Source organism: Hordeum vulgare, chromosome 3H, assembly GCF_904849725.1.
Source record: "Hordeum vulgare subsp. vulgare chromosome 3H, MorexV3_pseudomolecules_assembly, whole genome shotgun sequence".
In the NCBI taxonomy this organism is placed as follows: Eukaryota; Viridiplantae; Streptophyta; class Magnoliopsida; order Poales; family Poaceae; genus Hordeum; species Hordeum vulgare.
Genome location: NC_058520.1, coordinates 582,794,280 through 582,806,543, shown reverse-complemented (window position 1 = coordinate 582,806,543; position 12,264 = coordinate 582,794,280). Strand labels below are relative to the sequence as shown.

Genomic DNA, 12,264 nt, shown 5'->3' with positions numbered 1-12,264 from the left:
CCGTTGGTCTGCCCATCAACAGGCACCTCGGCAGGCTCGCTGGATGGGGTCACCGTGAGGGTCGCCGCGAAATGCTTGTCGACTTCGAAGGTCGACTCGCCGACTTTGAAAGAGCAAACCTAGTCGCGCTACAACACGTAGACGTGGTCGATCCTTGGGTGGTAGAGCACAAAACCTTTATTGAGAAGACGTACAATGACAAGGCCAACAGAGGAGGAATGAAGATATAATCAAAGAGCACAACTCATGTTTCACGCGTTGGTTCAAGCAGAAGCTTCTGTCGTACCCTTTACATGAGGATTCTTCCGCGGAAGAACAACTCATATTCGCCTTGTCACAAGGCGCCGAGCACAACCTGATGACGTATGAGGCATACGATATCAACGGCTACACATTCTACACCGAGGGAAAGGACATGAAGAGCGATGGTTATCAGAACTCCGGGGTAACGATGGAATCCTACACCGGTAACGACAAGGACAAATACTACGGAAGGATCGAGGAGATCTGGGAGATGAGCTACGCTGGAGAGAAGGTCCCGATGTTCCGTGTCAGATGGGCCAAGAGCGTCATAAAAGAAGACCGGTATTTCACCACCATGGTTATATACCCGAAGCCAAATCCAAGACCGCGGGCGCAAACGTCACCGCGAAAAATGAGCCATGGGTACTGGCTTCCCAAGTGGACCAATGCTTCTTCATTACCGACCCGCCAAAACCGAGTCATGTTGTCATGAGGAGAGGCAAAAGGAAGATCATCGGAATGGATGGAGTCGCCAATGAGCAAGACTTCGACAAGTACGGCGACCCGAAGATGGAACATGACGACGACGGTGAAATAGCAGCATACACCACAAGAAGAAGCAGGACCACCCTACCTAAAGGAAGTCCGTTCAAGAGAAGAACTCCATTTACGAAAAATAAGGGTAAGAAGATTGTGAACAGATAGCTAGCTAAGATCGATTGTATTTAAATTGTAGCCTTCATTTCTCAGTTGTATTTTGACATATTGAAATGACATTTCTTCTGTTCTAGTGTCCTCGTGAATATTTATTTATGTTTATTATGGTATTGAATTTATAACTCACAAAAAGTATTGAATTTGTTAATATTTTTTGAACTCATGAATATTTTTAAATTTCATGGGCACTTTTTGAATTCATGATTATTTTTTTAAATTTGATGATATTTTTTCATATTCAATATGAAAAAATAATGAATATTCATGAGGACATTCGATCTCGATCCCCCTCCATCTCGATCGCTCGCCAGATCCCCCTCGCCGCCGAGCACCCCCGCACCCTCCCCCGCTCCACCGCAGCCGCCGACCCCCCGCACCCTCCCCGCTCCATCGCCGCCGAGCACCCACCGCACCCTCCCCCGCTCCACCGCCGCCGACGACCCCCCGCACCCTCCCCGACCCGCTCCACCGCCGCCGACGACCCCCCGCACCCTCCCCAGCTCCACTGCCGCCGCCGAACCCCTACACCCTCCCCCGCTCCACCGCCGCCGCCGACCCCCCGCACCCTCCCCCGCTCCACCGTCGCCGACGACCCCCCGCACCCTCCCCTGTCTCCTCGCTCGGTTCCCCCGAACAGAATCGGCCGAGCGCCATTGCTATCAAAAAAAAATATTACTAATGGCGCACCTCTTTAGGGTGCGCCATTGCTATCTAATTTTTTTTTACTAATGACGCACCTCTCTAGGATGCGCCATTGCTATAAAAAAAATCACCCCCCCACCCCCCCCCACCCCCCCCCCACCCCACACACACACACACACTAAAATCCCCGGTCCCCTTTCTATCTTCCCCAATCCATCTCTCACCCGCCCACTGCCCCCGACGTACCCGTATTGCGCCGCCGCCGCCCCCGCGCCTCCGCAGCAATGGCAGGTTCGTCCTCCCCCTCCCGCTCCAACCCTAGATAGATCCCCCAACAAACTCTCGATTCCTCGATTAATTTGTCCGATTCCATGCCAAGTACACCCCGTAGCGGAGGATTCGCTCCGATTCGGGTATGCTTGTTCGGTTCCGCTTGAGATTTCGGCCGCGAACTTTGAGGCGAGCGGTTGTTTAGGGATGTTTCCCCAGTTGAAGGAGAGATTTGAGGTGCGGGGACGTGCTTGTGTACGAACTTGGAGCTTGCGATGCGATGAATTCTTGCGGGGTTGCTCGAGCTATCTTGACGTGGACTAAGGAAGGTGGAACTGGGGTCAGTTTTGTTGATTTGCTAGGAATTGGCGTTGTTCGACCTGTTCCCGGAGATGGCTGCTTGATGTGCCAGTACCTGCTAATTTGTAGCTCTGAGCTTGATTCTATATTGATTGGCATGATCCAAGAGGGTTTTGTTAGCTCGAGGGACCAGAGTTTTGCATACCCTGGGGCTCTTTATGTTCCATGATTGGTTGACGTCTCTTATAGGCTTATACTAGTTTGTCAAAGTACACGGGCCATTTGAGGTGTAACAAAGTAACCAGTCCTTCCTGGGAGGCAGCCTAAAATCGGGCATTTGATGGTGGCATATAGGCCTAGCTGTCTGTGGCCTCACATACTGGATTAGTAGTATCCATACATATTTCCATGATCCAGAATCGTCCGTGCTTTGTTTACCGGTTTCTCCGTTGGGGGTTTCTCATACGTTAGTTATATGCGGTCAGATGTTTAGGTACATACTTGTTGTTGATTTCGTATTGTCAGTTTCTAGAGCACGAATTGGTATGGTAGTGTAGGTTTTGAGTAGTACCGTGAGGCAAGTTTAGACGAATGTTTGTTGCGTCTGCGGTTGCTCTGTTTATTTTGTTGTCATCTTTGTTGGTAGTTGATTTCTCAACATGCTATCTTCATTATGAGATTTCCTTTCATCTTGTGTATACCAATGTTGCATGTACGATACTTCTGATCCATGTCCTTAACATATGATATTCAGTATCGTTAGTTCAGATATGAGTTTGTCATTATGCCTTGACTTAGCACTTGTTCAAAAGCAAATGGCCGTGTGCCCTTAACTGTATCAAAATATTAGAGTAGACCTCTGCTGTTGTTTCGGGCACCTGAATAGCAGTTGCCTGAAAGGTTTTGGCTAATCGTCTTCACTACCCCTTGTGACTTGTGAGCATGCTGGTGGTTTTGTGTTTGATGTACTTCTGTAATTTTCATGGAGCTATGAAAATTAATACAAATATCTTAGCCTCTTAGGACTGCCTGACTTTGTTGATGTTGGTCACACATGTGTTGTCTAGCTGTTTATAGAGCACCTGATTTTATCATTAGATTTAGTGGTCTCTTTTCTACAGTTCTTCCAGCAACTCGTTGTATATGAACTGATAGTGTGATACTCTATTCTCCTTTCTGTAATGATGATGGTGTAATTTTAAATTCAGCTAGTTTCTTGTATCTTGCCTTACATGAGGAATCATCAATATCTGATCTTTATCTTGTTTAATCCAGGTAGCAGCCTCTGTATCACTGCAATCTGACAAAGTGGAGGGCCTAGAAGGTGAAGCTTCTTTTATGTCTGAACAAGCATCGGTTTTTAATTAACAGTAATCCATGATCAGCAACAGTTTCTTTCACTAATTTTCAGTTAACAGCAATCCATGATTTTTTTTCACAATGATCAGCAGCAGTTTTTGTATTAAAATGAATGTACTCCATGAATTTTAAGTTAACAACTGAATTTACTCCTTTATTGGCATTGTCATGATTCAGTTAACACTAAATCAACTTCATTAATTTTCAGGTAAAGTACTCTGACGGAGTACCTTCTTCAGAGTGCAGAGGAGCAAAATTGTTCTAATCAGCAGCAGCACAGCACAGTCACTTGGATCAGCGGAAGAGGAGCATCAGCAGCACGGGCAGAGGAGCAGCAGCAGCTAGTTCTTCAGGTACAATGGAAAACAAGCAAGCTTATATCTGAAAAATGAGTTAGCTAGGCTCAGAATTTTGAGTTGGCCCCTTTACATAAGTTTTAGATAAAGTTTCAAGGTTTCTTTAGAGTATTTATTTGTGTCGTTTGGTGTACGGTTTGAGAGCAGCTATCAGTTTAGTTTGCTGTCCCGAAATATATGTTTCTGGGTACAGTATTTTGATATGGGAGATTAGGCCCTGTTAGAGGTGGTATTAAAATAAAGTTACAACATGAAAATTTTAGAGGTTGTTCTGTAGATACTTAAAACACATATCACTTGTCAGGTTTCGTTCGGTATATTAAATCCTATGAAATTATCAAAGTGGGTTGTACTATGTTGGACAGAATTTTATGTTTGGACTTGGGTGAATGTAACCAGACTTATACTCTCAGATTTTGTCATAGTTGATGGTGTGAGGACTTATAATGTGATAAAGTATATACGTTGTTGCAACACCTATATAATGTGATAAAGTATATACATTGTCATCTAAGTTGAGCTGATTTTGATTTCCGTATGTTATGGGGGGACAACAGATATTGCTATATGTTCATTCTTGAGGGCACAGACTTGCTAAACTATTGATGATTTTTTGTTGGGTGACCTATTAGATCTGGAATGGAAGCTCACATAAGTTGAGCTGATTTTTGTCCATATGAAAGCAGATGACCATATGGTATGTGGCCTTTTCATCCATATGAAAGTAGAGGCACATTGTGGTGCTAGTTTGCTGGGTTTTGTCTCCGACCATCGTGTCGTGATGATTTTGCAGGTACCCCGAGAGGCCCTTGAGTTTGCCGGAATGTCGATTAACTTCCGTTCCGGCAAATTCGTGTACTCCATATGTCCTATTTTCAGCAAAGGTCATGCTGAAATTTTCCGTGAATTTTAGCATGACTTTGCTAAAAATAGGACATATGGGGTACTTGCGACTAATGCATGGGCCGGGGTAGCTTAGTACTTAATTAAGTAGGATCAACTGCCCTTTTATTCTTGCTGCATTAAACCATAGGTGGCAATAGAGCCAAGTGATTAGGCCCAACTTAGAATTCTCCTTCCCTTTTCTTGATAGGGTATACTATTAGAAGATACCCATATATATCAGTCAACCTAGGGTGGCTCGGCATCGATAAACCCTAAATGATGAAAACTTAACTTAGCATTTAGGGTGCCTCAGCGTCGACAAACCCTAAATTATAAAACCTTGGCTTTTAGGGTGCCTCGGTGTCGATAAAAACCTAAATGATGAAAGCTTAGGCTTTTAGGGTGCCTCTGCGTCGACAAACCGTAAATGATAAAAGCTTAGCTTTTAGGATGCCTCGGTGTCGACAAACCCTAAATGATGAGACCATGATCTTGTTCCTTGACAATAACCAACTTTTTGAGCAAACTTTTTTCCTATTTAGAGCGAAACATGTCCCACAACGATGAGGCCGGCGGTTCGGGCAAGGCATTCTGGGAGCTATCCCAGGAGATGGAGGAAGAACCTCACCGCTATGAGGACGCCGCGGAAGACACCGATCCCGACTACACAACCCCTAGTGGCGTCGGGGATGACACCACTAATGGTGCCGCCGAGGATGCCACCACTGATGATGGCAGCGCACGCACAGATGGCAGCCAATCGAAGAGGCAACGGAAGGACTGGCGCCCGAACGTGCTCGGCACCGTCAAGGAGGAATTTACTAAAGTGAACTCCGACGGGTATCCAACGGTGCCCAAAGAAATAGTCAAGGGGTACGCGGTTCAGCTCGGGTGTATTCTCCGGAGGACCGTCTCGATCAACACCGAGAACCTAAGGCATAAGGACCGAGGGAATTTGCGCAACCTCCTCTTCACGAAGCTGCACGAACGATACAAGTTCCCTGGTGACGTCGCAAACACACGCCTCTTAAGGAATAAAGTGAACAATGCCGCCCTCACGAAGATGAGCACGGCCCTGTCTACTTGGAGAAGCGCGGTGAAGAGAATGATTGACAAAGGTGATAGTTATGAGAAGATCAAGGCGAAAAATCCTTCGATCAGCGAAGATGATTACAAGGAGTTCAAGATCAAGTGCGAGAGCAACGCAACCGTGGAATCAAGTCAGTGGGGGAAAGAAATGCGGGAGTTGAACTTAGGGGTCCACCAACTCGGTCCCGGCGGTTACAGAGTGGCGGAACCTATATGGGACAAGGAGGACGCGGAGCGTGCCGAGCAAGGCCTACCACCCCGCTTCAAGAAATACGGTGACAAGCAGACCAGGAACTATGTCAGGGCCCGGTACAAGGTGGACCCGGTAACAAAGGAGCTTACCACGGATGCGAAGACCAGGGCGCTTGAGCTTGTTCTGGTAAGGAATACACCCCCGTGTAATTAGCTCCATATGGTTGCATTCTAATTAATGAAGCCAAATTTCTAAATGGTTCACATTCCTTCCGCAGGACACTGAAAGCAGTAGCGCGGGGTCGTCTCAGAGCTCCCCTTGGGACACCACTTTAAATAGGGCGTTGAACGTAATGAAAAACAAGGATAAGTCCAGTAAGCCGTCCTCAGCTGGTCGTGTGGCCGGCAAAGGCTTGTCCATGAAATGGTCGTCATACTATAACACTGGTGGGCGAAAGGAGAGAAAGACCAACTTGGAAAGCCAGTCGCGCGAGGTTCAAGAACTCAGGACACAATTGGCGCGGATTCCGGAGATGGTCCAAGAGCAAGTGCAACACCAACTGGGAGGGGTGATCACCGCCATTGTGCCTACCTTGATTGAGGGGCTGCAGGCGTGGATTGCGGGCGGCCAACAGGGGCCGCCCCTGGTTCCCAGCTTCACGGCTAGCAACTCGCACAACCCGCAGGCGGTGCCATTGGTGTCTCCGGCGCCGGCACGGGCATTGGAGCTTATTAATGCACCCGGGTGTGCGAAGAATACGCCGACCGGCACCTCGGCAGCAAGCGGCCCCTCCGTCACTTGCACGCCCGCCGTTGGCGGTGCCTCGACATTAGTCGAGCTCGACGCCATCACGGTAACTAAGCCTCTCTCGGCCGATGACTTCATCTCCTTGCCTTTGACTGGGCATCCCCTGACACCCTACATGTTTTCGCAGGGCGCCGGCGCCGACGTTCCGTGCACTCTCCTGCACTTCGTGGGCGGCGAGTTGATCGATGTCGCCAAGGGCAGAATCGTTCAACCGGGCAACCCCGTGTTCCACGGTAATCCGATGCCACCCACCGTGTATAGGGTTCAACTGGTTTGGGTGCTGCCAGGCTGCGACGACTTGTCACCTCCGTTCCGACCCGCTGGGGCCGACGAAGATGATGTGATGACCCTCAGCGCCTGCTTAAGCTGGCCCCAGCTTTGGCCGAAGAGCCAGATTCGTTTGGGGGCGGGGGACACCACCCCACAGACAACACCGCTAGTCGTGCCGGCGCCAAGCCATGGCAAGACCGCCGCGACGCTACCGGACATGCCGGACATGCATATGGCACAGGATCCGGACGACGACGACGACGACGACGGTACATTTACCAAGGTCGATAAGTACTTTGCCGAACATGGGTACGGTGAGGAATTCTTGGGGCCCCCTTCTCTAGAACCTAACCCTGCAAAAGACGACCGCGATCTAGCTGGTACGGCGGAGAAACCCAATTGCAACAGGCATCGTCTGGCGTTCAGTTCTCAGGAGACGCCTCCAGCTGCCGCCTTCACCGAGCCTCAGATAGCCGAGGTGCGAAATATTATCAGCCCCAACACACTCAAGAAGGTGGTCTGTGAGCAGAACTCGATCCCATTACAGCAGCAGAAGAAGGGACGGAAAAGAAAGACTAACAAGGGTGCGAGCCAGCCGGCACCGAGTACGATCCGTGCTCAGGACGGGCCACCGTCACCTAAGGATATCTCGAGGAGGGCGCATGTGGCGGGTAGGCCGATGCTACCGACTAATCTGCTCAATGCTGCAACCGGTGCTATGCGGAGTCTGCATGACATTGTTCTTTCTTTGGAGAAGCGGCGTCTCTCCGAGAATGATGTGGCATACCCGGTTTTCGTGGCCAAGGTGCCAGAGGGCAAGGGCTTTGTCGATAGCGCCATCGGGGGTATGATCGTCCTGCGGTTTGCTGACATCTTCGCTATGTTTAACCTTCATCCGCTGCACTACACCTTCATTCGGCTATTTTCGCTGAGTATGGAGATGCGGATCATTAGAGACAAGACCCCGGACATCGTGATAGTCGACCCCTTCTATATGCGTGCCAAGATCTTGGGCAGCGCTGGGGACCGGCAAGTCGCGAGTTCATACCTCGAAGGCGTCATTCTGGCAAACCCAGATAAAGATAACTTCCTCGTGCCTTACTTTCCCGAGTAAGTTATCCCCTCACCGCCCCGTAACATATGATTTCTTAGATTTCGATCGTTCTTTTTTTTCTAACATTCCGTGTTTTGTGCAGTGACACACATTGCACACTCATCCTCTTAAGCCCGAAATATTCCATGGCCACGTATTTCGACTCGGACCGTCAGTCGAAAAAAGACTACACAAATATCAAGAAAGTTCTTGATGAAGCTGTTCCCGGCTACGCCAGATCTGGAGGCACCTTCAGCAGGACAATTCGTAGGTACGGCCAACATGTGTTCACTCACAATACGACGTTCCCCTGCGTCAAGCAGCCGCCTGGCGGTCAGAAGGATGCCTACTACGCCCTCCATCACATGCGGGCGATCATACGGGGCCATAATCACCTTCGGCTACCAAATAATCTCAAAGATTGGGCCGCACGCTTGTCGGCAATCCAGGACGCGGACATCAGACAAGAATTCTTTCGCATCCAGTCGGAGTTTGCGGAAATCATTCATCAAGATGTCCTTCGTACCTCGGGGCAGTTCTACTCAGATTTCAACCGTCCAATAGTGAGATAGAAACAACGCTACAAATGCAGGCTGACAACGACCGCGATTTCATGACCATCACGAAAGACGGCGGCTTCATCCACGCTCCGTGAATTGCTACTAATTCATGTTGTAATATTAAACTTTAATGAACTTGTATGTCTCTTTGGTTTGGACAGTCGTTCAACTTTTATGTAATCGATGCTATTTATTAGTAGGACCATGAATCGTGCTGTTATAGTTGTAATATTAAACTTTAATGAACTTGTATGTCTCTGTGAATTGCTACTAACGTTTTGTTTGGCTAGTGTATAGAGATGCCTGTCGTATGTCGTGTACAAGGGTAAGGTTCCCGGAGTCTACGACAACTGGGAGCACTACTAGGAAAAGGGCTATAGATAATATAGACACTAATGACGCACCAGACAAGTGGTGCGTCACCACTATATAGCAGTGGCGCACATGGTGCAGGTGCGCCATTAGTGTGATGGACACTAATGGCGCACCACACACACGGCGCCACTACTAACAAACTTTTTTATTTTTTCAAAAGTACTAATGGCGCACCGGGACAGAGTGCGCCATTACTAGTTTAACTAGTAATGGCGCACCACTCACCCAGTGCGCCACTACTATAATTTTTTTTTTACAAAACTACTAATGACGCACCACCAGCTGGTGTGCCATTAGTAACCATTTGTAGGTGGTGCGCCATTAGTAACCATTTGTAGGTGGTGCGCCATTAGTAACCTGGGACTAGATATTTTGGAAACCCGAGGCAAGCCGAGTCAGCAATTCGAGCCCGCCCCATGGCCATGGCCGCTGCTGTCGCGCGCCGCCTCCTCCGCCTGCTCTCCTTGCGCCCGAACCCTAAACCCGCCTCCCTCTCCTCCCGCTCCTCCGCCGGCGAGCGTGAGGGCGACCCCCTCTCGTGGCGCCTCCTCCGCCTCCGGTCTCCGGGCGCGGCGGCCGCCGCCATCGACAAATGGGCCCAGGAGCGCGGCCGCGTCTCGTGGCCGGACCTCCAGCGTGCCGTCTCCCAGCTCCGCCGCGCGCGCCGCTACGGCCACGCCCTCGAGGTGAGCGGCTTCAACCACCAGTCCCTTCTCTGAACTCAGGCTCCTCATTGACTGGAAGTCCAGCTACTTGCGTTGTATGGCGACACTAACTCATATGCCATTTGAACTGCAAAATCTGATAACATGGAGATGAACCCGATTAGGCCATTCCTTGGTCATCGCTTTGCATCTTAGGAAAACTTCATCTTTGCTCCCCTGTTATTATTGACTGACAGCAAGTATTGAGAGGTTAATTGAGAAGGAAGAACTGATTAATCCCAACTCTGTAAATAATTCAGACCCTTTAAAATCTCTGCTTGCAGAGGAAGAAGTGGCCAATTCAAACCCTTCACAATGTTTGATCAAAACTCTCGAGCTGGGAATCTGTCACTTCCGCGGATTGGCAATTCGTGATTGTTTTAATCCCATATAGGCCATAGTTGAAAATCACAATTGACACAGCCTAAAAAAAAACTTCTATTGTCCTGCAGATTTTATCATGGATGGACTCACTCAAAGAAATTAAACTATTACCATTGGATCATGCAGCTAGATTGGACTTGATTGCGAAAGTGCCTCGGGTTTAATCGCTCTGCTTCTACAGTTGAAGGCTCCTGCTTGATTGAGATTTATAGCTCTTAATAATGTTTGTTGAATCACATTGCTCCTAAGATTTATTTTATTCTCCTCTCTGTGCAGCTGCCCTTGGTTCGATTCCTCCCAAGAGCGGATCTGCGCCAAAGGGCAACTTTTCTTGCTCACGCAGATAACGGCCACTGGCTGCTCCACAACAACGACAGTTGAAATCAAGAAATGTGCGTGATGTTGACACTTGTGCTGTTTCAGGGAAATTAAGCTGGATCAGCCACGCTTATCCAAGAAGCAACTTAAGCGAGCTGAACTTTGGAACGCCCCAGCATGTGCGCGCAAGGGTTTGGAACACTACAACGACATGAATCAGGTTTTGATCTAACTGAAGTTTATAAACAGGTGCATATATAGTGCCACTTTGTGAGCAGGTGGTCATTCATCATTTATATATATATATATATATCCATCTTGTGAGCACCCTTTTCCTAGTAGTGATATATTGTAACATGATTGTGTTCTAAGATTTCTCTGTATACCGTGTTATAGTAACATGTTGTATCTCCCCTTATGAGATATATATTAGTTTAACTTAATCCTTGCAAGTTTTATTTATATGTTTAATACTGTTGGAAAGAAATTAAGAATACAGGAAGAGCTGCATTAGTGAACAGTCTTTGCCAATTTATCTTTTCTGGTGCAGTTTTCCAACTTCTGGTTATTCCAGGAACTTCAATTAGCTAAATATATGTTGCAATTATTAGTAGTGTTCTCTTACTCAGATACGTGGATGTTCTGGCTTGCATCAATCAGCTTTTGTTCATATCACCATGATTCAGTTTACTGAACTAGAACTCTCTTCTTTTTGTCTTGCTGCGATTGCAGGTTCTTGGCTCTCTAGGTGGGCCTTCTTCACTATACAATAGTACTATCCTAAGATCCTCCGATTTTCCTGACATTTTCTTGCTCCAAATCCCATCAGCATTATTCTTGCATTATGCAATTGCTCCTAGAGACATCCTGCAGCAAGTCGATGTAATGGAGTCTCCAATTTTTTTTATCCTGGTACACCAACCACCGCAATGGCGTTCCCTACCCAACCTGTTACTCTCACGTGCCTTACACTGGTAGCTGTCTTGTTGATCGCCATGGCAGCTGATAAAGACTCCACGGCCTCTGGCCACATAGATTGCGGAGAATCAAGCCAAAACATTGATGATAGTGGCCGTACTTGGGATGGGGATGCTGACTCCAAGTTCGCGCCATCAGTAAAAGGAGTTGCAGCCACTGCTCATTTCAATGTTTTTAATGTTTCACAAACAGCACAGGATATCAGTTTTGCCTACCTTGTGCGTGAATTCTCAGTGAACGTTTCTTCAGGCAGCTTGGACCTCATCTTTGCCCCATCAGCACATCGGAATGGTTCTTATGCATTGGTGAGTGGCATTGAGATTGTGCCCATCAGCACATCGGAATGGTTCTTATGCATTTGTGAGTGGCATTGATTAAATAAGGATTCGGCAAGCTACAAGGAGAGATACAGCATGTTACTATGTTACCTTTTAAATCTTCCCCCCCACAGAACTGTTAGTTGTAGTTACATTTGCGAAAATCTGAAGCATGTGGCCTTTTGGAATATGCATCTTTTTTTTCCTATTTTTTATTTGTTGGAGGACGACATGTATGTACTCATATTTTTGGTTCATCTTTTTTTTTTATGTATTAATCATTTGCACGGCACGTGATGCCTAATAATAAGAAAAGAGACGTGTATTGATCATGAGTTTAGTATACTTATTTTCAGCTATTTAGAGGCTTTATTATTGGTTCTGTGGAACAAGCTGCATGGCAA

At 47.6% G+C, this 12,264-nt stretch overlaps 2 protein-coding genes and 1 long non-coding RNA gene across 3 annotated transcripts; all 3 read left to right on the top strand.

Moving 5' to 3' along the window:
* The first annotated feature begins 1,805 nt into the window (after nucleotides 1-1,805).
* LOC123445349 lies at nucleotides 1,806-4,367 on the top strand. Its single transcript, XR_006631080.1, has 3 exons — nucleotides 1,806-1,893; nucleotides 3,448-3,496; nucleotides 3,740-4,367. It is a non-coding gene; the product is annotated as an uncharacterized LOC123445349 (long non-coding RNA).
* A 2,039-nt stretch (nucleotides 4,368-6,406) lies between these two features.
* On the top strand, nucleotides 6,407-9,878 carry LOC123442094. The gene is made up of 5 exons (XM_045118196.1): nucleotides 6,407-6,772; nucleotides 7,373-7,609; nucleotides 7,754-8,241; nucleotides 8,328-8,572; nucleotides 9,550-9,878. Exons 1-5 carry the CDS (start codon nucleotides 6,407-6,409, stop codon nucleotides 9,876-9,878), a joined length of 1,665 nt encoding a protein of 554 aa, XP_044974131.1.
* A 1,420-nt stretch (nucleotides 9,879-11,298) lies between these two features.
* Nucleotides 11,299-11,951, top strand: LOC123445348. The gene is made up of 2 exons (XM_045122319.1): nucleotides 11,299-11,313; nucleotides 11,395-11,951. Exon 2 carries the CDS (start codon nucleotides 11,495-11,497, stop codon nucleotides 11,915-11,917), a length of 423 nt encoding a protein of 140 aa, XP_044978254.1. The 5' UTR covers nucleotides 11,299-11,313; nucleotides 11,395-11,494; the 3' UTR covers nucleotides 11,918-11,951.
* The last annotated feature ends 313 nt before the right edge of the window (nucleotides 11,952-12,264 follow it).

Coding starts and splice junctions, on each gene's coding strand:
- LOC123442094 (XM_045118196.1), top strand. CDS start 6,407: ATGAAAAACAAGGATAAGTCCAGTAAGCCGTCCTCAGCTGGTCGTGTG. Junction 6,773..7,372: donor TGTCTCCGGCGCCGGCACGG/GCATTGGAGCTT, acceptor CATATGGCACAG/GATCCGGACGACGACGACGA. Junction 7,610..7,753: donor CCGAGCCTCAGATAGCCGAG/GTGCGAAATATT, acceptor ATCCGTGCTCAG/GACGGGCCACCGTCACCTAA.
- LOC123445348 (XM_045122319.1), top strand. CDS start 11,495: ATGGCGTTCCCTACCCAACCTGTTACTCTCACGTGCCTTACACTGGTA.